Raw genomic sequence first — 26302 nt, forward strand, 5'->3', positions numbered from 1 at the left:
ATTCTGCTTAATCTTATTTCTCTAGTGAAGCAAGTGCCTTCTGGGGAAGGTAACTGAAACACTCTAGAGGTATAAATGCTTCACAACCTCTGTAATATTGGAATATAAAACTTAGGTCTACCTTCACTTTAGACAGGTGAAGGTGGTGGAATTTCTGCACTCTCTCCCAAAGATCTACTCTTGATGTGGCGTTGAGGATGACAGGGTGATGGCTTAGCAATTGCTGTCCCCAACAGTGTTTAAATGGCTAGTGTAAATGTGACAACATCCAAGGAAACGAGGCTCCATCTCCAACTGTGCAAAAAAATTGTGAGCTTTTGCTTTTCTAGAGCCCAAGACGTTGGGGTCAAGGCTTCCCAACATGGTCACAGGTGTTCCGAGGACACAAGGAAAGATGTCTGCAAGCATGGTTACTTTGTTATGTTGAACTTATGCAACAGGATCATTTATTTGGGAAAAAAAGAGCTACTTTGAAAAAAGTGGCAGACGAATAACAAATATCAATGAAAATAAAACATAGCGCTTCACGAGGTGCTTCACATCGTCTTTATGTCAATTTTAGATAATTGCTTTTACTCATAGATCAACATTGAAGATGAGGAAATCAAAGGGAAAGAATGAACAAAGTAAAAATCAAACTTTAAACAGAGGGTCTTGATTAAGCTTTAAGTTCACACCATTGAATCTATTGAGTATTTTTTCTTATCCAGTTAAGGAATTTGGTAACCGTGACATAAACACCAGGTTTATTTTTCTTTCCACAATCGCGTCCCCAGCTTATGATTCCGTAAAGGTAGGGCTTTCCATTTCTCACACATGAAAGTGGTCCTCCGGAATCACCCTGTTCATGAGAAAGGTTTTGCATTAATTCAATTGTTCATCTCTTGTCACTACTAAATATGTACCTGTTCCACTTCATGATTTACAAGTTTATCCTTTTTAATTAAAAGCACCTTGATCTGGAGGAACATCTGTTTTAGAACCATAGAACCATAAAAAATGATACAGCATAGAAGGAGCCATTCAGACCAACATGTCCATGCCAATTGGCAAGAGCAAATATAAATCAGGGCAAAGCAAGTTTGGGAGTATAGAGCTGGGCAGAAGGAGATGAAAGGCTGTTTGGTTTCTCAGTATATTGATAACATAGAGCTGTGTCTTATCACTGAGCTCCTACTTACCAAACAGTACATGTGAGTGCAAGCTAAGAGTTATATCTTGACTTTCATGCATGGGTAGGCACTTCTCTCAGAATTATTCTCCATCAGTAGCCTGAAATTCTCATCTCTGAGACCCAACCTCAGAGATTGAGCCTTATCAGCACTTTGACACGATCAAGGTCTCAGTCTGTGGCCTTCAACCAATGGCTGAAGAGACAATGGGATTGATTGTAAAATCCACACTGAGTAGTTTCCTGAACTGAAGCCAGACACAATTGTTGATCACTTGGGTAACACAGGCATTTCCATGGCACTGAGCCCCAGGGGAGAGTTCTCGCCAGAGCAGAAACAGATGGGTGAAAATTGTCGAGGATGGCAAAACATTTCCCACAATTCTTCCCAGAGTTCTGGTTACATTCTTCCCTCTACTGTACTGACCTGTACAGAGACTAGGTACCAGCTTTCATTTACCATAATTCCTCACAAGTTGCTATAGTGAGAGAAAACCATTCAAACAACTTTAGGAAACTTAATGTGACCCAGAAATGCTATTCCTTACAAAATGAGATTGTGTTAAAAATAGGGCACATCCTGTTTTGCAGAGGGCAGCATGAGGGGAATGTCTGGCTTACAAACATTCAGCCCACAATAGCAATTTTAAATATTTTGGACTACATAACTTGCAACAATGTAGGTGAATGACAAATACATTCATTTTATTGTTTACATTGACAAACCTGGCAGGCATCTGCTGAATCTCCTTCCAAATTTCCAGCACACATCATATTGTCGCCCAACAAATCTCCATAAACATTTGGTTGTGTACAGCGATTCCTGTTCAACAGTTGCACTGTGGCTTCCAACAGTTGACTTTTAAACTGTCCTTTAATGAAATGAGAAAAATAGGTGTAACCTTTTTTAAAAATAAATTAACTAGTGTAGCTTGTAAAACAAGGGCCAACTTTCCATTCTATTGCAGTGTCACTGATAATTGCTTTTTATAAAAGTCGACAGGGGTGACCTGAAATCACAGTTTGAGGGAATTTTTAACTTCATGGTGTGGCGTAAGGTATTGGATTAATTGTGTTATTACACCCAACCTGATTTACCTTTTTATTGAAGGAAAATTAAGCTTGATGTAAAATGAATGGGTGATCCAAACTTGTCTGCCTTGCAAAATCATCAAGAGTCAAAATGACTTTATTAAAACTCAGAATAAAATTTTAAAACTTCAGAAATAAGGTAAAGATCCAAATGTTTTAACATCATATCTCACCAGCCCTTTTGATCTGTCACTTTGCACTGCAATAATTAAAACTCCATTTGGAGACAAATATTAAACTATAGCTGGAATTTTTGTCAGTGCCACAGAGGCAGGGACAGAGCTAGGACTGGAAGAAAAGTAAAGAGTCGATTGCCTCCTATGTCTTCCTGGTTTCAGATAATGTTTGCCAGAGGCGGGAGCAATGTGGCAGTGGCTTCCTGCCCAGTAGTGATAGTTTGCCAATTGAAAGAATTCTTGATGCAACGCATTCCTAGCCATTGATATCTCCTCTCAAAAACCACATGGTGGAGTCACTATGATAAAAAGCATTAACTGCAGCAGCATGTAGAGGGACTCCTGCTCCACCAATGTGACCTGACACCTGTGGCTATTCTTTACATTTTAAAGGTTTCAGGGATTACCTCTGTGCCTCAGCAGCCAGCAGTGGAGAGCCTTCTAACTGACTGCCTCTCATAGGATGATGATCAGCAGGGGAAGGACTTGAGTGTGTTCCTGTACTGCAAAAAAATTCCAAATCCGGAAAAGTTCTGTTCAAGCTTTTTATGGTCATTTCTGATTTTCAGAAAAATCTCATGGAGTGATTTGAGAACTAGGAGACCTCCCAGTTTGATCACCAAACATTCCGCCCTTAACTAATTCCACTACCTACAGATTATCCAATCTTTCATCCATTGACTGTGGGACCTTTCCCCTGTTGATTTGTTTTATTCACTTGTGGGATGTGGTCATTGTTGGCTGGCATTTATTGCCCATTCCTATTGCCCTTGAAAAAGTAATGAGGTGTTGCATTCTTGAATTGCTGCAGTCCATATCACTGAATCACAGAAGTAATTTTTTTTAAATTCACTCGTAGGATGTACATGTCTCTGGCCAACATTAATTACCCATCCCTTTGAGAAGATGGTGGTGAACTGCTAAACTCTCGGTCCACTAGTTAAGGGCTGGCAATGGGAATGGGACTAATAGGATTAGGGTTGCACTGCCCACTGAAATGGGTCCATACCCAACTCCCCCTCCACTGCAGTGCCTTTTTACTACTGTCAAATCCAGTCGCATCTTTCAGCTCAACGGGAAGTAGGAAACGTGACTCATATTTAGCTACTGCAGCTAAAAGATGACCCATGCTAGAAAATCTCATTCAATTTTAGCACATCATTTCAAATTGTGATGTTCTAACTGATTTGTGATACATTCTGGGCAGAAATGCAAGGAGTTTCATCCTGTACCATTGCCAAACTTCACATGAGGCAACAATATATGAAAAATTGAACATTCTTGTTAGGAGAACAAAGGAAAGCAATACCGAATTCATTCTTGCCCCATCCAGTTATTTTACAATAAGTGCCAGGCGGAATGTGATCTTTTGCTAGACTTATTGTTCGAACACGATTGTTTTCTTTGACACAGCTGCCTTTCAGTTTAAGTAAAGCTGAAAGAAAAAACAATTCTCTGAATACCAGCAGTTAACTGAAACATTTTTATTCAGACTGAAATAAAAGTTATTTTCTCAATGAGGTAATGCTGATAATTACCAATATCATCATACAATGCATCACTGGTTTCTTTATAAGATTCATGGATAATAATCCTTTCAATGTCAAAGGTTACTCCTTCTCTTCTGCGGACATTTGTTCTGCCGAGTGCAACTTTTAACTGTAACTCTGTAAAACTTTAAGAAATAGCACATTAATTCAGGGAAATGGCATCTCATAGTTTAGCATGAATACTCAACTGTGGCACAGCTTTAGAAGGAGGTCTTGTGAGTAGCATCCCTTCCATTGTACCAGAATCACTGGTTTCAAGTCCCACCTCAGGATGTGATGGTGACAAATGTTTCATGATGCAGCCTGACCGATTGATGACCAATCTGCACATCCTTCAGATACAACTCTGGCAGGTGGTAAGAGCAGAAGAGTTTTCTGTTCAGCCAGAACCATGTGGTAGCTGCAGTTCAACCCATCTCCCCATGTTAAAAGTCTCCATATGTAGGGTCTGGCTATGTACAAGCATCTTCCTTGCTATAACAGACTACCACACCCACACGGAAATATACAAGTCACAATTTGGACTTTGACAAATGTAGCTTTAATTCTGTCATTTTCGCTATCTGTGATTACACTTGCTGACTAAGACATGAATGTTTAAGTGAACTCAGGGAAAGCACTTGTTCAAGACCAAAACTGGGTTAAGCAAAATACAACCAAGTACATCATCCAAATATTACTTGGACACAACTTCACCTGCTGTTAAAGCCATTACCTCGAAATATTGGTCTGGATGTTTTGATTGTCAAGCAGCATAAATAGGTTCCACACCTGGAACCCTGTGAAAGAATCCATTCAAATTGGAGGATCTGGAGGGTAGTGTTGAAGTTAAGTTACTCAACAAAATCTAGGCTATTAAATACCAAGCATAACTCCTGAGTAACTGCTCAACTGATACCCTAATTAGCTCACTCCCACTCCTCCTCCCCCCAGTTACATCCCCACCCTAGACTCCTAAAGTCCCCAGACACTGACCTCGTAACCGTCTCATCCATCCCTGGACCTGACACCATACTGCCAAAAGATCAGACCTGACAGACACCTCTATGGATGGGTTGTGGGATTCCCTCTGACTGCCAATCCTGGCAGCCCTCCCCCATTCCCCCTTTGCACCGCCAACCTCTCCCTTCGCTCCTCCACTGAGACCTGACCCCCCCACCTCCCCCACAACCAATGATCACCCCAGCCCTCACCCCACAATGTGGTGGACCATTCTTCTCCAGTCATTGGACCCAACCTCCAAATCCCATTGACTGATCAACCACCTTCTCCTCAAGGATCTGGTGATCTGAGACTACATACCATTTGACAGCATTGGCTGTCTGAGATTCTGCATCTTTAAATTGTAGAATGCAGCAACTGACTGCTGTGAAAAGGACAGTGTGGTTCGACTGTCCTACACCATGAGGTAGCTGGAAATATGGCTGTGTATTTCTAAAGGATCCCTGACTGGAATCTCCAGTTGGAAGTGCCAAGCTTTCTCATTGTCTAAAAAAAATGTTGAGTGGCAATCCTTGGAAAATCCAGCCCAAAGACACAAAATCAATAGTAAACAGGGCTCTTCCCAAGATCACAAGTCATGACACAGCCCAGTCCATCACACAAACCAGCCTTCCATTCATTGACTCCTTCTATACTTCCTGCTGTCTTGGGAAAAAGCTATCAATACAATCAAAGACCCCTCCCATCCTGGTTATACTCTCTTCCACCCTCTTACACATACAAATAGATTCATTCCCACTGTTACTAGACTTTTGAACAGACCTCTCAAATGTTAATCCTGATTTGTCTCTCTGCACCTTCTCTGTGGCTGTAACATTGTACTCTGCACTCTGTTGTGCTACCCTGATGCACGTTGCATGGTGCAATCTGCCTGTAGAGCATGCTAAACAACACTTTTCACTGTATCTTTGTCCATTTGACAACAATAAATCAAACTAGATCAAATGCAGTTGTGATGTCTGCTGGGAGCACTTCAATGTGAGCACAGCATAATCCATCCCTGCACTTCTCTCCATTTTGAGGGGCTATACTTCTGCACTTTTCATTTCATCCCTCCAATAACACTGGGCTGACATTCCTCAACAGCTGACATCCCTTTGACATATTCAATCCTCTTACATAATAAAATGCCACATAATGCTCGCAAAAGGCAGACAGCCAATGAAGACATCGCCATCTTACAAGTATATGCCTCAAGAGGAGTAGGAACTGAGTTTTTTCTTCATTCGGGGATGTGAGCTTCACAAGAGGAGTCAGCATTTTTAGCCTAATCACTCTTACAAAAGTGGTTAAGAGCAATCTTTTTCATCTGTTGCAGTCCGTAAGGTGTAGATGCATTCACAATGCTGTTAGGGAGAGAATTACAGGAGTTTGACCCGGCAACAATGAAGGAATGGCAATATATTTCCAAGTCAAGATATTGTGTAGATTTGAATTGAACTTGAAGATGGTTGTGTTACCATGTATCTGCTTCCCCTGACCTTCTAGATGGTAGTGGTTGTTGGTTTGGAATGTGCTCCTAGAGAGCTATTCTGTTCTTGTTGTAGGCTAGTGTTAACTGAAAGATATTATATATTATATTATAGTATAATAAAATATAATATAATATAACATCTATACTATAACAACCATTCCTATGAAACATTGCATTAGCCCAGTCTCTCACTTACCTCTCCGTCTCCTTGAGTTCAGTAGATATTTGCCTTAATTTTCTGCAAATCAATTTCAGCAATAGGAGGATGGGTTGATGATGAAAAGGAAGAAGTATGGAACAGCTATTTCTATTTAGCAGAAAGGTACTAGTCTTTGCCTATCCACCACCCAACAGGAAGATTTGAGACATGCCTGGGCTAAGAGGGAATATCAGACCTTTAGACTTTAAAATGGGTTAAGAGTTGTTATTGATTATGAAAATAATAATGACACTTTGAAAAAACTTTTCTGTCAGATTCCTGGATAACCTTTCCATGCTCAGTTTGGAATTAACTGATACTTGCTGTAGAATTTCTGCAATTTATTCGATAATTAAAGCACGTACCCATGAGCACAATGTGCTGCTGTTAGAACCCAACATGGATGGATTAAAGATCCTCCACAGATGTGTCTTCGCCGTAATTGGATGGATGCTTGCCAAGGATGGTCTTCAGCAATAGTCTTTGCACCATAGAATATCCCAAGCAATTGTCCATGTTCACTCCTGCCATTGTCTTGAATGCTGACAGCTTCACATTCAGATTCCTCATCAGACAACTGTTCTCCTGAACCTGTAACAAAGTAAAAAGTTCAATGTGCCACTTGTGCAAAACAACAACAATACTGCAAAGATGATTAGAACAGTAAAAAATATTACACAACAAACATTGCAGTAAGTTTCTGGGAAAGTTAATTCAAATTATTTAAGTTCACTTTTTTAGCATTACTCTTTTTTGTTATTTATACTGCTTCATTTAAATAATCAGATAATTCAATTTATTTTAGTAGTAAAATGGCACAGAGTTAGCAGATATTGATTCCAGAGGTAGAATTGAAAAGATATGGTGAGGCTTAAATTCTGGAGATCCTATAATGGAGATGACCATGTCTGTTCAAATTGATACCAATAGGAACTTTGAGATGTCTTATCGTGATAAAGGATGTATTGTGAAGCCCAGTGTTGAACATTTTACACACCTCAGATAGGGGCCCAGTTTATGAGGAGCTAGCAGCACTTAAGTCCCTGAATCACTTTAAACTAAACTCTATCTCTTAAAGCGTAGGTGCACTCTGGCCAGGACAGGAGCTGAAACTAATTCCAGGAGAGTGGAAGACTGGAACTAAGTTTAAAAACTGGCTGGATAGACAAAAATGCCTGCTCCAAAATTCTTACATGCCTCTTTCTATATACTTCTCCATCAATGTCCTCATCTAAGCCCTGTGCAGCAGAATCATGTACCATCTCACCCTGTAGACAACAGGCACCCAGATGCTCATTTTCCCCTGGTCCAACTGCAGCCCACTTGTGCTCAGTAACTGAGCATATGCAGATTCTACTGGTACCTCAGTGCCAGCGTATTAACTAGTGGCTACAAGGGGCTGCCAGGGATATACAGAGAAAATATCAGTACTTTAGTCGATCTGTCAGATACCTCTAAACCTCATGGAAGACCAAGATGAATCCAGCTCCAACTTGACTTAAGGCATTTGGCAGAGTATTGCAGCCATCCTTTACTGTGTGGAATCAATGGCCAACTCCATTAGAAAACATATGGATTCACCCATGATGCAGTATCTGATTGTTGAACTCTCAGCTTCTATTCCAGCACAGTTGAAGCCATTTAGCAGTTTAAGCAACGGAAGTCCCACTTGGGATCAGGCAGACACATCCTGCTGCCTTCATGGCTGCAGATATCAGTGCTGAAAGGGGTGCATGGGGCCTCATTTCAGTTTGACAATCCATCCGCCAATAGATTACTCACGTATCTTTGGCATCATGCCCTTCCCCCCCAACATGAGGGCAGTGTGTGCAGAGGGACCAAAGTTATCACAAATTACAACAGGACTGGTCTGAACTGATGAAAGATGCAGGAAGGTGGTTGCAGAAATGGATCAATCTGTCAGAATCCTGCTAATAAAGTCAAACATTTTCTGCTATGTAGCCAGATTCAATTAAGCTGCCCAAAAGTCTTATACGTTGTCTGCAGTTCAAGTATATTCACTGAGAGTGAAAAACAAAATGTTGAAGTGTTCTCAGGAGGCAAGAGAAGAGGGAAGTCAAAGGTTCTTGTGATTTGAGTGGAATTTCATTAAGACATTTTAACAAGGCATTTGAGTGCCAAGCAAAACTAAATATGATGGAAGTTGCTCTTACAGTTGTTTATGCTTTGCCAAATTTGAAGAAGGGCCAACTTGAAAATAACATAGTGAATGCTATTATGTCGTGTCAAGATTGGCAGAGAGTGGAAATTAGACAAGTAAGTACATTGATTTATTGCATGGTTAATAACGGAAAGCATCTTGTCTCATTCACCCTGACAGAAAATGAAATCTAAAAGCCTGGCACTGTAATGGAAAAGATTGAAGGGTATCTCACTATCAAAACATGTTCATTCAACGAGACAGCAACAAGTCATGGTATCTGTGGATTCAATAAAACACACAGACAGGAAAGTGCAACATTTCAAGCATAGGCAGTAATGATAATCAGTTGGACAGATGTGGCATTGAGGAGGGAGAACTGCCAGGCTGTAAAAGCTACAAATGTGCGAGAACTGAGTTGATCAGACAAAAGTACCTTTCCCAAGCAAATGATGCCTATACCATCGGAATTTTGTGGAAAATAGTGATCATCAAGGGAAAAAAACATTCAAGTGAACTATACATGAGCAATCTGTTGGAGTGGTAGAAAGTAAAGATAATTGGGTTGAACATATCTTGTTGCCAGCACTAAACTCTGGTGAACGAGCTATCAGACAACTGGGACGAAAGCAAGGTAGAATATAATCATGAGCGGTATCGCTGACTTAACAGTATCATCCATCATGCACAAAGCTGAATGGAGCAATGAAAATAGTTATCACAACAAGGAAAGTGTGGGTGCATACAACTCCATCTTGGTATGGGATATTATGCAGAGCTTTGAGAACATGCATTTCAGTGTGGAATTGGTGGACAACTCCATGAAAATACTTAAAACTTCTGGTGGTGAGCTTGTGACAATAATATGACTAGATGTCTTAGTTTTCATTCATTTATTGACTGAGAAAGTGGATTAGGAGATCATCCAACTATTATAGAAACAGGTCAATTTTCATTCCATTGATTTTAGTAAGATTTAATTTAAGTCAGTTTTATAACTTCACCAGTTTATTGTCCAAACAGCGGAGGTGAAAATATAACTTTTATTCAATATCTAAACCCAGTAACAAGTAACATTAATATAAGCTAGACTGCAAGTGCTTCAGAAACAATAGAATAACAAAACTGATGGTTATGGTTACCTTTGAGGATACTACAATAAGTGAAGCTAAACTTGGAGGTATGTTTTCCATCTAGACAAGTGCTTTAAGTACAATCCAGAGGATCAGACTAACACTCCAGAGACGTGAGTTGTGTCTATCACTGCCAATTTCTTGGAAATTGATTTTAATTGATATGGCTGGAATAAAGTGCTTGTCCAATTAATCTGGAAACTACAGCATTGTTGCATGAACCATTCCCTTCAAGAAAGAAAATCTGTCATCCTCACCTGCTATTGTCAAGATAAACAGCAATATGATTGACTGTTAAATGTCCTCTGAAATGGTTCAGCCTGCCACCCAGTTGTATCAAGTTGCTGCAGAAGAAAAGCACAATGGATGTACACAGTTGATCTCCACCACATGGATGACAGTGGTTTCAGAAGACAGCTCCCCATCTTCTCAAGGGCAATTATGGTTGAGGAGTTAGGGCTGGCTTAAAATGTTATTTACTTCAAATCCAAGTCCTTGTATGAAGCAATCATACAGTAACACTCCTCAAAGCTGTCAGTTAATAGTTGAAGAAATTGCACATAAAATTGCCAATGCATGAGTTTTCTCCATTCCTGATGCCAAGTCACAAAATCTCAGAATTGGTGCAGAAGGAGGCCATTTGGTCCATTGTGTCTGCATCTGCCCTCTAAATGTGCAGCATGGTTTACTGCCATTCTCCTGCCTTTTCCCTGGGACCCTACATATTGTTCTAATCCAAATAGTCAACCAATACCTTCTTGAATGCTTTGAGAACCCACCTGCACCACACTTCTAGGCAATGTATTCCGGACCCTAATTACTTGCTGCAAATTCTTTTTGACATCACAGTGTTTTTTTTTTGTAAATTCATGTATATCTATATCCTCTTATATTTTTTATTAGCAGGCACACTTTCTCCCTATCCACTCTATCCAGATCCCTCAGTATTTTGAAAATTCCAATGAATCCTCCTCTTCTCTGAGAAAACCAGCTCCAATTTCTCATGTTCTCGTTGACAGAACCATTCTGATATCTCTCTTCCACACTCTCTCCAATTAATTCACATTCTTCCTAAAGTGCCGTACCTAAAACTGTACCCCATCTGATGTCTAACTAGTGTTTTAAAAAGATTCAGAATAACCTCTCCTCTGTTGTATTCTATGTCCCTATTAATGAAGCCCAGGGTACTGTTTTTGTTACTAACTGCACTCTCCATCTATACAGCCACCTTCAATGACTTATACACATATTTGTCCAGGTCTCTGTGCTCGGCATACCCTTTGAGGTAACACTTTTTTTTCTTGTCTCTACAAGTTGTTTCTGGCAAAATGCAGCATTTCAAACTGCTCCACAATTAATTTCGCCTGCTATCTATCTACCCATTCTGCCAACCCAACCACATTCTTTTGAAGTACTGTATTGTCCTCCTAATAATTTACAGCATTTCCAAGTGTTGCATTGACTGCAAACTTTGAAATTGTCCTCTGTACAGAAGGTCTGGATCATTAACATATATTGGGAAAAGGAGAAAGTGAGGACTGCAGATGCTGGAGAGTCAGAATCGAAAAATGCGGCACTGGAAAAACCACAGCAGATCAGTCAGCATCTGAGGAGCAATTGCGTCGATGTTTTGGGCATAAGTCCTTCATCATGACTGGGGAGGGGGGAGGGGCCTGAATGGGAGTAGGGTGGGGTGGGGCTGAGAGGAAGACAGGTGGGATAGTGATAGGTGGATGCAGGTATGAGGTGGGATGATTTGGGATGAGGTGGGGTCTGGGGAGATTTGGAAACTGGTGAAGTCAATGTTGATGCCCGTGTGGTTGTAGGGTCCCGAGGCAGAAGAGGAGGCGTTCTTCCTCCAGTTGGTCGATGGCTTCGATTTGGCAATGGAGGAGGCCCCGGATTTTCATTTCTTTGGGGGAGTGGGAGGGGGAGTTGAAGTGGTTGGTCACAGGGCGGTGGGATCGTTTGGTGCGTGTGTCCGAGAGATATTCCCCAAACTACTTCGCGAGTTGGTGTCCTGTCTCCCCAATGTAGAGGAGACCACATCGAGAGCAACAGATGCAGTAAATGAGGTGTTAGGATGTGCAGGAAAATCTCTGCTGAATTTTAAATGATCTTTTAGGGCATTGGACAGAGGTGAGGGGGAGGTGTGAGCACTCATCCGGCAGCAGGAGATGGTGTCAGATGTAGAGACTGGGTTGGCAGGGAGCGTGGACCTAATGAGAAGTTGAGGAGGGAATGGTCTCTGCAGAATGCATATTGGTGTAGGAGGAAGTATATGTTTGGTTGTGGGGTCTACGGTGGGTGGTGAAAATGGCACTTTATCCAGAGAATCGTGGGGATTCTACCCTTGTTTCGGTTGGGGTTTGAAGACAAAGGTACAGGAAGTGGAGGAGATGCAATGGAGGGCATTGTTGATCACGTGGAAGGGGAAATTACGGTCATTGACATTGGACCTTGAATATATTGGGAAATCACCTGATGAAGAAGCAGTGCTCGGAAAGCTAGTGCTTCCAAATAAACCTGTTGGACCATAACCTGGTGTTGTGTGATTTTTAACTTTGTACACCCCAGTCCATCACCGTCATCTCCAAATCATGAGTAACAGCTGTGATGTACTCCACCACAAACTACCTCCAGCCTGAAATGTATCTATTGACCATTATCCTCTGTTTCCTATCAATCATCCAATTTTGTGTCCACATTGTTAGTACCCCTTTTAATCAATGCCCTCTAACCTTGCTCACAAGACCATTGTGTGCAGCTCTGTATCAAACCCTTTTGGAATATAAAGTATGTCAGATCAACAGTTTTATGTTAATCACCTTTTTCAATTACAGGTTGTTCTGCTATAACACGTGATTTGTTAATGCAAATTCACTATAACACGATTGATGAACTGGGGACACTGTTTCTATAAAGCAAACTGTTAAAGCATGTATTGGTTATAGCACAATTCCAGCCTCATTGGTTTAAATGGTGCTGCTATTATGCGGGTTTCTTATAACACAAGGTTGCATAAGAACGGAACTACAATGTTATAGCAGAACCGACTGTACCTCTTAATAAACAAAAATGAAGCAAAGAACTGCAGATGCTGGAAATCTGAAACAAAAATAGAAATTGCTGAAGGGTCACGGGACCCAAACTGCTGACTCTGCTTTCTCTCCACAGATGCTGCCAGTTTGCTGAGTTTCTCCAGCAATTTTTGATTTTGCTACCTCCCAGTAAACCTCCAATAAGTTAGTTGAGCCTGATATCCCCTTAACTTCATCTCATACCAGATCCAACCCTCCAACTCGGCATCGCCTTCATGACCTGTCCTACCTGTCAATTTTCCCACCTGTCCACTCCATCCTCCCCACTGACCTATCACAGTCACCTCCTATCTGCATCCATCTATTGCAATCCCACCTGCCTTCCCCTCAGCCCCACTCCACCACACACCCCTATTTATCTCTCAGGTCCCTTCCCCCTCCCCAGTCCTGAGATCCTGCACTTGCTCTCCTCAGTGTGCCCACTTTGTCCATGTGAATATTAATTCAACTCTAAATTATGGTTTGTAGACATTCCTCCACTACTGAAGTTAAGCTGACTCACCTACTGTTGTCATGTCAATGAAAGCATTAGACTAACTAGGTTTAATGACTTCATTTGAACAATACAGAGTCTTACCTCTGCTGCTGGGAACCTCATCATTGTATCAAGCATAATGAGTGAAAACTCTATGACATTGTTGACGGATGAAAAGTATTTGTGCTGCACATGGGGCAGAAGTTGTAAACCAGCTGTGAGACTCTGAACAAACCTGCCTTGTGGGGCAGTGGACAATGTGTTGTGGATGGGCTCAATTAGTCTAGAGTGGGATTTCCACCACTGTGTGACAGGAAGTTTCACCGTCTCAAATTGCTTGCCCTCCAGCAATCCTGGCAGCATACAAACTCCATTGTAGGTGCTGTTGATACCTCACCCGAGTCACAGGATGATGGTGCCATAAAACCTCAGACCCAGGTGAGTAAGGACATGAGTGTGGGGTGTTCGATGAAGGGGTAGGGGAATTTGAGTTTAATGGGGTGCTGAAGGAAGGAGTGCAGAGCACTATCTTCTGGCCCCAATGTATACACAGGGCTCCCTCCAAAGATGGTGTGACCTCTCCTTACTGAACATTTACAAACTTATAACCATTCAGTAAAAGGATTGAGTTTCGGAGCCATGAGGTCATGGTGCAGTCGCACTTGGAGTATTGTGTACAGTTCTGGTTGCCACATTATAGGAAGGATGTGGAAGCATTGGAAAAGGTGCAGATGATATCTACCAGGATGTTGCCTGGTATGGAGGGAAGGTCTTATGAGGAAAGGCTCAGGGACTTGGGGCTGTTTCATCCGAGAGAAGAAAGTTGAGAGGTGACTTAATAGAGACATTTGAGATGATCAGAGGATTAAATATGGTGTCCTGTGAGAGTCCTTTTCCTCCGATGGTGATGGCTAGCACGAGGGGACATAGCTTTATACGAGGGATGATAGATATAGGACAGATGTCAGAGGTAGGTTCTTGAATGCCCTGCCTGCAACTGTATTAGATGCGCCAACTTTAAGGGCATTTAAACATATGGATGATAATGGAGTAGTGTAGGTTAGATGGGCTTTAGATTGGTTTCACAGGTTGGCACAACATCGAGAGCCGAAGGGCCTGTACTGCGCTGTAATGTTCTATGTTCTATATAAAACAAAAGAAGGGTCCACTCAATGGGCAGCACAACCCTGTTATTATGTCGGGCAGGGTAGCTTTAGCTTTTAACATATTCAATTGAACCTTAATCATTTATTTGTTTCTGGTGCAGATTTGGGTCCCTATCCACTCTCTGTATGGTAGGAGTGAGCTTGAAAGTAGTTGGGCTATCTTCCCTTGGTAACTTACATGCACCTCTACCAGAAACACATCCAGAAGGGCCATGTAATGTTCAGCCTAAGATGGTTACAACAAAAATGTCACAGTAAACATACAGGTAGAAGATCCTTTATCCGAACATCCAAAAACCGAAAAGCTCCGAAATCCGAAAGTTTTTGTGAAGTTTTTTTCTCATTAACAAGGTTGTTTGGTGTGCAAACAGTTAACCCAATTCAATACCCCCTCGATGCGTGGCACTCAGATATGATGTTTGGGGGGGGTGGGGCGCGTGGCCAAGCACCGACAGACTTGGAGTTTCTCTATGAACACCCCCAACTCGACACCCACTTAATGCGTGTCACTCAGATGCGTCATGGTGGGAATGGGGGAGGGGGGGGGGGGGGGGGGGGGGGGGGGGCGGGTTCGTGGCCAAGCATGTTCTTATTTAGGAGTCTGCTTCTCCAGTAAGATTTTTAAAAATTTCACCATTACACTGTCACTATTCTGAAAACCGAAAAATTCCAAATTTCAAAAAACAGCTGGTCCATGACATTTCGGATAATGGATCTTCTACCTGTACAGTCATAAGGATGAAGTTCAAGCTAAAGTTTTAAACGTGACACATTTGTGTCAAAATCCCACAATAAGTCTGAAAGCAGATATTAAATAAGGAAGTTAAATATGCCCCCACTACTTGTTTTCTCTCTTTGAACCTGCCAGCAATCCACTCTGCCACCAATCTCCTGACACCACCTTCTCTCATTCATTAGCTGATTGTGGGGCACCTTATTGAAGGCCTTTGGGAAATCTCAATAAATCACATTCCTATTCTTCTTTCCCAGTTCAATTCCCATTCTCTTCTTTCTCAGTTACCACCTCAAAACATTCAGTAAGATTGGTCAAGCCAGGTTCCTTTATTTGAGCCTACTGGTTATCATTTATTTTAATATCTCGCTGTTCTATTCTGTATTTTCTATCTTCTGTAACATTTTCCTACCATTGATGTTAAGGTACTGGATCTATAAGTCCCTTGGCATTTCCTGTTGCTTTTTGTAAATATAAGAATGACATTGATTATCCCTCAGTTGTGTAGCACTGCACCTTTTTCTAGTTAATTAGTGATGCATCTGCAACTTTTCCTATATTTCTTTAAGAATACATAGGTACTATCCATCTGGAACAGGGTTTTTATATGCTTTGAGTTTGTTTAGTATGCTCAGACTGTTCATTTTTGTTTTAACTGCACTTATATCACTGATCATTTTCAATGTCAATGTCATGTCCAATCTCCCTGACAAATCTTGAAGCAATACAACCATTTACTATTTCTGTTGACCTTCAGTCAATACCTATGGTGCTAACGAATTTGGAGAAGATTTGTAGCTCAGGTTGCAGTTCTGGATGTAAGTTTGCTCGCTGAGCTGGAAAGTTTATTTTCAGACATTTCATCACCATACTAGGTAACATTATCAGTGAGCCTCCAGTGAAGCACTGTTGTTATGACCTGCTTTGTATTTATGTGGTTATGATTCCTTGGGTTGGTGATGTCATTTCCTGTGGTGATGCCATTTCCTGGTATTTTCCTCTGAGGGTCGTATTTAGGATACAAGTCGACGTGTTTGTTGATAGAGTTCCGGATGGAATGCCATACTTCTAGGAACTCTCGTGCATGTTCTGTTTGGCTTGTCCCAGCACTACAGACAAACCAATGAAACACCCATGGGATCTCTGATATCACGGTTCTTAGCAAAGGCAGTAATACAAAGATTCAACGAAACAGCTCTGCTATCCATCCAACCCAAACTTTGGGTCCGCTATGTGGATGACACCTTTGTCATCATTAAATGAAACAAATTAGAGGAAACATTCAAGACCATCAATAATACCCTTACTGGCATAAAATTCACAAAAGAGGAGGAAAGCAACAACAAACTGCGATTCGTAGATGTCACAGTAGAGTGAACAGCCAATGGAGAACTTCAAACCAGCGTCTACAGGAAAACAACACATACGGACCAAATGCTGAACTACAGAAGCAATCATCCCAACACCCACAAACAAAGCTGCATTAGAACCTTATTTCAATGAACCACCACACACTGCAGCTCAGAGGAATGACGAAGAACAGAGGAAAATCACCTATACAGCATATTCAAAAAGAACATATGCCCAATGAACACAGTCCGCCGATTTCTCAGCAACAAACCCAAACAAGCAGACAAAATGCGCCGAGAAACGCTAGCCACTCTCCCCTACATCAAAGATATCTCAGAAATGACTGCATCATGGTAGGCCACAAACCTACCAACACACTAAAACAGTAGCTAAAGAACTTAGAAGACCCTATATAGACAACAAGCAAAACAAACACCATTTACAAAATACCTTGCAAGAACTGTAACAAACACTACATTGGACAAACAGGCAGAAAACTAGCCACCAGGATACATGAACACCAACTAGCCACAAAAAGACATGACCCACTATCACTAGTATCCTTACATACAGATGAGGAAGGACACCACTTCGACTGGGACAACACTCCTTAGCTGTACTCCTCAGATATCTGTGTATTTAATTCTGTGTCTTCTGGTCCTGCTCCATAGCTGCCTGATGAAGGAGCAGCACTACGAAAGCTAGTATTTCCAAGTAAACCTGTTGGACTATAACCTGGTGTTGTGTAATTTTTAATTTTATATTTAATGTCTGTCTCTTTCCTAACCATAAGTTGTTGCCTTATATGTACATTCACCCACTGAATCTCAGTCTTTTGTCTGTTCTTTCATTTTTGAAGAATATATTTTTTCCTGCACTCTGTTGGATAACTTTTTAAATGGCTCGCATTGTTCTTCTACATCAAGCTTTGCCAATACTTTTGTCCATCTTATTTTCTGCAAGTTCTATTTCCAGTTTTCTAGCCTTTGAAAATCTGTTTTATTCTCCAATCCACTGATGTGTTTTTGACACATTTATGTCTTTTTCTATCAGAAAGTTAAGGTGGCTTATATTATAATCAATATCACATTTATTTTACCTCTCTTACCTCTTTCCGTTCATTTCTCATTATTGTATCTAATAGTGAATCTTCTCTTACCTCTTTTATCTAATTAATAATAGGGTAGTTGAAATCTTTCATGGCTGCTTTTCTCTTCTGTAATTTTCTACATATTTTTCCATTCACCTTGCTGTCACAATTAGGTGCTCTGTAGATTACATTTTTAGTGTGATTGATCTTTAATTATTGTTTATCTCTGTTCGTATTTAGCTTTGAATATTATTGCTCTAGTCTCAGTTTCATCCTGAAACTGTTCTGGATTCCTTATAATGCAGTGAAAGGTACATACTGTTTGAGCAACAGGTAACAGCACAAAAGTCAAAACGCGGATTTCCAGTTGCATTTTGATAAAAGCACCAAGGTTGGTTGTCATCATCCAGATTCCTAAGTGGAAATAAAATGAAAGAATTCTTTTAATTTGGTGAATATTTGTGGCATTACTACAGCAGTGTTCTAAGTATGCCAGAACATATTTAAATAGTTTTATTGCATGCTACAAATTGCAGTTTCAATGAAATGCTTTATTAATGTTACAGTTGAGTCCATGTGTCAGTGTTGTCAAGTTTTGGTGACCTAACTAGCATTTCATATTTCACAAGATGTCCACTTGATATGCACCATCTATGCCCAAACTGCATATAACAATGATATTGAAGCAATGATTGCTTTACTGAAACTGTGATTGCAGACTGTTTTTTCTTTACTAGATTTACAATTAGAAACAGTACAATTACAAACAGTTTCACTCACAGCTGATCAACTATTGCTACAAACTATCAACTATGGACAGTAAAGAAGATTGCAAAAAGATAATCAACTGAGTCAATGCGTGGTAGATGGAATTTAATTTGGATAAATGCAAAGTATTGCATTTTCGTGAAACAAACAAGGGTAAGGCTTATACAATTAATGGTAGGGCCCTGGGTAGAGTTGTATAACAGAGAGACCCAGGGCTTCAGGTATATAATTCTTTGAAGTTTGCGTCACATAGAGATAGGGTGGTTAAGAAAGTGTTTAGCACGCTTGCCTTCATTACTCAGACCTTTGCGTATAGGAGCTGGGGCAGCATGTTGAGGTTGTGTAGGATGTTGGTGAGGCATCTTCTGGAATACTATGTCCAGTTCTGGTCACTCTGTGATAGGAAGGATATTATTAAGCTGGAATGGGTTCTGAAGAGATTTGCCAGGATATTGTCAAGAGTGGAGGGTTTGAGTTAAAAGGAGAGGCTGGATAGTCTGGGAATATTTTCACTAAAGCATAGGAGGTTGAGGGGTGACCTTATAGATGTTTATAAAATCGTGAGGGGTATAGATAAAGTAAATAGCAGGTGTATTTTGCCTAAGCTGGGGGATTTCAAGATGAGGGGCGTATTTCGAAGGTGAGAGGAGAAAGATTTAAGAATTCAAGAGGGCAATTGTTTTACAAACCGAATGGTTCTCAAGAAAGTGGTAGATGCGGTTACAGTTACAATGTTTAAAATACTTTTAGATAAGTACAAAGATACAAAATGTTTGGAGGGATATGAGCCAAACACAGGCAGGTGGGACTAGTTTAGTTTGGGATTATGGTTGGCATGGACTGGTTGGATCGAAGGGTCTGTTTCCATGCTGTATAACTCTATGACTCTATTGCCTGAAATTACTACTGTGAATGTGTAATTATTATGAGCTTTGTACTTAGTACTCTAGTTGTCCTACAGTACGGTAAGAAGGACTTGAAACAGGAGGAACTCAGAATCACAGGATTGTTACAGCGCAGAAGAAGGTCACAAGCTGTCTGAGCATTTAGTTTGGTGATAATATTTAGCTTTTTCCCTGTCTATTTAAATACCCGTCCAATACACTCTTGATTTTTTTAAAAATCATTCACAGGATGAAGATATCACTAGCTAGGCCAGCAGGGGGTTCAGACCACAACACCATAAGATACAGCAGCAGAATTTAGCCACTTGGCTCATCGAATGGGCTCCACTATTTGATCATGTCTAATATGTTAGACAACCCCATTCTCCTGCCTTCTCCCCGTAACCTTTGATCTTCTTACAAATCAAATGTCTATCTATCTCTGTCTTAAATATTCTCAGAGACTTGGCCTCCACAGCCTTCTCTGGCAATGCTTTCTACAGATTCACTACCCTCTGACCGAAGACATCCTCATCTCAGTTCCAATGGTCATCCCTTCACTCTGAGGAACATCTTCTCCACGTCTGCTCAATCCAGACCTCTCGGTATTCTGTAAACTTGAATGTGACTTCCCTGCCATCACAGAGTCAAATAGTCATACAGAATGGAAACAGACCATTTGACCTAACCCATCTATGCTGATCAGGTTTCCGAACTCAACTAGTCCCATTTGCCTGTGTTTGACCCATATCCCTTGAAACCTTCCCTGTCCATGTACCTGTCCAGATGTCTTTTAAATGGTATAATTGTTATCACCTCTACAATTTCGTCTGGCAACTCATCCATATATGCCACCCCCCCCCCCCTTATTTGTGAAAAAGCTGCCCCTTTTAAATCTTTACCCTCTCACCTTGAACTTATGCCTACTCGTTTTGGATTCCCCCATCCCAGGGAAAATACCTTAACCATTCACCTTATCTGTGCCCCTCATGACTTTATAAACCTCTGCAATATCTCCCATCAGCCTCCTGCACTCCAAGGGAAACCAATCCAGCCTATCCAGCCTCTCCCTATAACTCAAGCCCTCCAGTCTTGGTAACATCCTTGTAAATATTTTTTGCACTCTTTGCAATTGAATAACATCCTTCCTATAGCAGGGTGACCAGAATTGTACTCAGTACTCTTAATTACATCCTCACAATTTTCTAAATGTAGTCTGACCAGAGCCTTAGACAGCCTCAACAGCACATCCCTGTTCTTATATTCTAGCTCTCTCACAATTAAAACTAATATTCCATTTGTCTTTCTAACTCCCATTTGAACCAGAAGGTTAACCTTAAGAGAATGCTGATTTAGAACTCTTAAATCCCTCTGTGCTTCAGATTTCTAAAACCTTTCCCCATTTAGAAAGTAGCCCATGTCTCTATTTTTCCTGCCAAAGTGCAAAATCTCACACTTTCCCACATTGTATTCCAAAGTCAGGAAGTATCCAGGAAGACTGTTTTTATTCTAAACACCTAACTGGTTCACCAAGATAAGGAAACTGGCATTCCTGAACATGACTTCACTTCCAAACTACACAGGTGGCTCTGAGAGGAAATGTGAACCATCGAAACTGGACTGGTTTGAGTTGTTTTTGTTTGCTTGCTACTGTTATGGTCCTTCCACTCTCTCACCACTGAGACCAAGAGCAACAAGACTCCCATTTGGAATCCTCCTGCGATTTTTATTTTTGAAAGAAGAAAAAAATGTGGGCAGATGCCAGGCTAAAAGTCAGCATCCAAGGGGCATGATGCCCATTCAATGATATGTCCAAGACATAATACACAGGGAGTGATATACCTGCCGAAACTACTTTACAAAATGCAGTAAGATATCTGGTCAGTCATATCATGGAAGAAACATTGGAGGCTTCGGAGGCAAAGCTCTGAAGAAGGGCCTCCAATGACAAGAACCTTGTTACTGGCTTTATGTGGCCATCTGCCCTATTGCAAGGTGGGTGTTGTTCCCTCCAAGTGCGGATGGCAGCAAAGACCTGCTGTGAAATCCTACACTTTCTGAAGCACCAGTGCACAGACATGCTCAAAGAAATGATCCTCTGACTGTGTATCATGTGCTGGGCATCTCATCTTCTTGGAGCTCTTTGTCCGTTTCTTCTGCCCTATTTCAGTCCATGTTGCTGGCTCATTTTGTTCACTCAAAGCAAGTTATTGAAGATCTTTGGGTACACCTAACTTTAATTGAAAGACTGAAGAAAATTACAATGATTAACTGGGACAGCCAACCAGAAGCTTACCAGTTTTGATTAGTTTCAAAGACCTATTAGAGATACAAATATATTTTCACAAGTTTTCTGTTAGTTGTTAACAAGTAAGTTATCATAGCAAATACAAAATAAATATTATATAATGAAGCAATTTTGTTTTTAGTCCACCACATTCATGCTGCCAATTGTGACACTGGTTGACTGGGGACAGGTTTACTGATCAACTGACTGAACCTCTTCTTCTGTCTTTCGTCTTCCTCATTTTTCATTGAACTATTAAGAACTACCACTTATTTACTCTTGCTAGCCACTGCCACCATGGACAGAGATGTCGTGATCGCAAATTGCTTGTTAGTGAATGACTCTTCCAATGGTGTCAATCTCAGATACTGGGTAGTATCTCCATGACTACTCATTGGTCATTTGAGTAACAGCACTTCCTACTTTCTCCTGCTTCATTTTTTTTGGCACACCAATCACTCTTTTGTAAAAGTTTGTTACTTTGAACTTATCACTCCATGGAACTTTGCCAAGGTAAGGTGGGACCAATGAACAATTATTAAGCATCAATTTACAGCATGCAGTGTCATCTTCTAGTGATTTACTGCTATCCTAAATGTTCCAGCTACTAAATCTACAAAGGTAAAAACAACTATAAGAATGCAAAAGTCACCATATCACCTAATTCCAAAGATACGCACACATACATCCGTAGGCTTGTTGCATATTTTAAATTACAAAACTAAACCATTCTAAAACATAGTTGTGTCTTCGATTAAAAGCATTTACTTCAAAGCATGTATTAGCAACAAGACCATTAATCAGAGTCAGAGTCACAGTCACACAACATGGAAACAGACCCTTCAGTCCAACTAGTCTATGTTGAATATGTTCCCAAACCAAACTAGGTCCACTTGCCTGAGTTTGGCCCATATCACTCCAAACCTTTTCTCTTCATGTTCTTATGCAAATGTTACCGTGATTGTGGGTGTAATCACCAAGCTGGGAAGTTGATTTGCAGTTGTTTCATCTCCTGTCCAGTAGACATCTTCAGTGCTTTGGACCCTCCTGTGAAGCCTGCTGTACTGTGTCTTCTGAAATTTATTTGGTTTCATTTCTTCTACTTCCAGTTGCCAGTTCCAGTTGTTCATTGCAGTGGTCAGTATATTGGGTCTAGATCAATGTGTTTATTGATGGAGTCCATGGATGAATGCACGAAACACCATATCAGGCAAACAGGCAGACAACTAACAATCCACATCCATGAACAACAACCAGCTGTCCCTAGTAGCCACAGACACACAGATGACAAAGACCACAAATTCGACTGAGACGACAAACAATCATTGGACAAGCTGGACAGAGGAGAACTTCTAGAGGCACGGCACTCAGCCAGGAACTCTATCAACAAACACACTGACCTAGACCCAAAATACCGACTGCAACGAGCAACTGGATCTGACAACCGGAAGCAGCAGGAATGAAACCAAATAAATTCCAGAAGACACAGTACAGCAGCACTTCACAGGAGGCTCCAAAGCACAGAAGATGGCACCTAGACAGGGGACAAAACATCTGCAATTCAACTTCCCAGCTTGGCAAACATACCCAAGACCACGGCAACCGGCACCCGAGGTACAAATCTTTATGTAAACCTTATGCAAATATCGTTTGAAATGTTGCACCCACTACTTCCTCTGGTGGTTCATTCCACATATGAACCCTGTGTAAGAGTTCTGTGTAAAAACGTTGCTCCTCCTTTTTGAATCTTTCTCCTCTCACATTAAAAGTATGTTCCTTAGTTTTGAACACCCCACTCTAGGAAAAAGATTTTTACCTTGCTATTTACCTTATCTATGCCCCTCATGATCTTATAAATCTCTATACAGTCACCCTTCAACCAACTACGCTCCAGTGAAAAAAATGCCAACCGTCTTTATAATCCAAGCCTTCCATTCCATTCCAACAGCATCTTGGTAAATCTTTTCTGAACCCTTTCCAATAAAGTACTTTCCTTCCTGTAACAGGGTGACCTGAACTATGCACAGTACTCCAGAAGAGGCCTCACCAAAGTCCTGTACAACCGCAACATGACATCCCAACTCCCATATCTCATTGCTTACAGATTTTCAAGTTTTGATTGAAAATTTCTCCATCAACATGGCAATGGTGTAATAAACAGCTCTTTTCAAATGACCAAGTATATCAAGTTCAAATGGGACAAACCAGCAAGTGAACTAACAAAAGTACTGCAAATCTTGGAGATCTGAAATAGAAGTGACTAATGGCATAACATTTGACCTTCCTTTCAAATATTCACACTCAAACACTCAAATATATTTTAATTCCTCACTTGCTTAGTTAAATCAAAATGACCAGTTATTGAAAAATAACTTAATCCTGCATGAAATTTGGTTCAATTGTATGTTTGGAGTCTAGCTCCCTTTCTTTCTTTCAAACTGAATCCTTGTGTCTCCTGCGTGAGAAGTCATAATGTAAGCATGAGTAACTCAAAAGATCATCAGAGATGCAAGAGTGACAGAGCTTCTTGATTAAAATGGTAATTCTGAGGCAGCTGGTTTTCTATTTTTTTTATGAGGGCTACCTTTTTTTTAGGCCTTTTATAACAGTAGCCATTTTGGACAGTGTTGCCTTTTTTAAAATCAATTTTAGTCCCTTAAAGTTTTGGGTGTTAATGTAAAATGGTGAAAATGGATTAGTGATAGCTCATTTCCATTATGAACATATTTGTATTACTGAACCTCTGACGAAAAGTAGGAAAAAAGTGTAACTGCTTTTATGAAACTGTGGTGAGGGCTGACAGGTATAAGTAATGTGCAAGACCAGAGAAGGCTTCTCCTAAGAAACTGGCCAATGCTGAAATCACGCTCTGAGAAGAAGTCCCGTGGACTGCAACCTCTCACTTGGCCATGGCTAAGCTCTTTAGTTTCATTGATCAAAAGCTTCCCGAATGGTCAATTTCATAAGGAAGGTCAACTCACTACATACCCGTCTGATTATCACTAGTTAATTCTGCACTGATTAGGAATTAGATTCTTTGAATCCAGAATCCCTGGTAGAAAGAGAAAGTGATCACCTATTTGATTATTTATATTACTTACCCGATCATTCTGAAGGGGATTTCTGCTTGTCTTCCAACCTACTCATTTGGTAGCCAGAAATTGGCAGGACGGTGACCCAATGTCACTTTCTGGAGAAACAACCCCCCCCCCCAAACCCCACCACCACACCCGAACCCACCTCTCCTCACCTGAATAACTGCCCTTCTCTGTGCTACTTCAATGCATAGCTCATTTGCAAATAGCGACCCACCGTTTCAACTGTCACTGAGCTGCTTACTCAGAAAGGTAAATATTTGAAATATCTTAGAGCTCAAAGTGACTCCCTCCAGGCAACGCTGATGACATCTGAGTATTTTCAATGAGACATGACAATGCATTACAAAAAGGTCCTTTAATCTAACAGAAATATTATAGAGCACACCAGAGAAAGATGAAAGCTGTTTGGTTGAATTATGAGGCCATCTTCATGGTGGCGTGTTCTATATTTTAAAATCTGATCTTGTAGAAGTAATATCCTCTTAAAGGACATTGTGGGGAACAAGGGAAACAGCAAGAGGTATAGTAGAAATAACAGGCCAAAGAAGAATGGACGAAATTTTATTATCTATACCAAGAGATAATCGTATCAGTCTGACATAAGAGACCTACTAGTATCTACAACCTCTGACTATTTTATGAATATTCCAGTCTAATGCTCCCTACTGCAAAGATCTAGAAGGTACAAGGCAGTAATGCAATGAAATACTTCCCACTTGCCTGGATAAATGCAGCTGTACCAACATACAAGAAGCCAGACACCATCCAGGACAAAGCAGCCCACTTGATTGGCATCACCACAAACATCCACTTGCTCCACCATCCACTTGCTCCAAAGCAGGAGTGTACACTATCTACAAGATACAACACAGAAGTCCACCAAAGCTTCTTGGACAGCACCTTCCAAACCCATGACCATCTCCATCTAGAATGACAAGAGCAGGAGATACATCAGAGTACCACCACCTGCATGTTCCCCTTCAAGTTCCCACCACCCTGACTTGAAAAGCCTTTCAGTGCCTTTGGGTCAAAATCCTAGAATTGCCTCCCTGAGAGGATGATGGGTCTACCTATAACACAGCATGTGTACAGATCATTGCAGGTGACAGGACAAGTGGAGAGCACGATTAATAAAGCTACAGTGTCCTTAGTTTTATTAACGGTGCTGGGTCCAGGACTTTTCATTATTTATATAAATGATTTGGATGTGAGCATAAGAGATATAGTTAGTAAGTTTGCAGATGACACTAAAATTGGAGGTTTAGTAGATAGCAAAGAAAGTTACCTCAGATTACAATGGAATCTTGATCAGATGGGCCAATGGGCTGAGGAGTGGCAGATGGAGTTTAATTCAGATAAATGCGAGGTGCTGCATTTTGGAAAAATAAATCT

At 40.8% G+C, this 26302-nt stretch overlaps 1 protein-coding gene across 1 annotated transcript in view; it reads right to left on the reverse strand.

The window, feature by feature from the left end:
• Positions 1-527: 527 nt before the first annotated feature.
• The window catches only part of LOC122561197 (factor VII-activating protease-like), a 56796-nt gene continuing 31021 nt past the window's right edge, over positions 528-26302 (reverse strand). The window contains exons 8-13 of the mRNA XM_043712766.2: positions 18193-18287; positions 7030-7255; positions 3978-4114; positions 3749-3874; positions 1898-2043; positions 528-841 (exon numbers count right to left, since the gene is read on the reverse strand). Of these exons, the coding sequence (XP_043568701.1) occupies positions 686-841; positions 1898-2043; positions 3749-3874; positions 3978-4114; positions 7030-7255; positions 18193-18287 (886 nt within the window). The 3' untranslated portion in view covers positions 528-685. The remainder of the gene's footprint in view (positions 842-1897; positions 2044-3748; positions 3875-3977; positions 4115-7029; positions 7256-18192; positions 18288-26302) is intronic.

Source organism: Chiloscyllium plagiosum, unplaced genomic scaffold (genome assembly GCF_037043375.1).
Source record: "Chiloscyllium plagiosum isolate Xiang-an unplaced genomic scaffold, Cpla_swu_hap1 HiC_scaffold_22, whole genome shotgun sequence".
NCBI lineage: Eukaryota > Metazoa > Chordata > Chondrichthyes > Orectolobiformes > Hemiscylliidae > Chiloscyllium > Chiloscyllium plagiosum.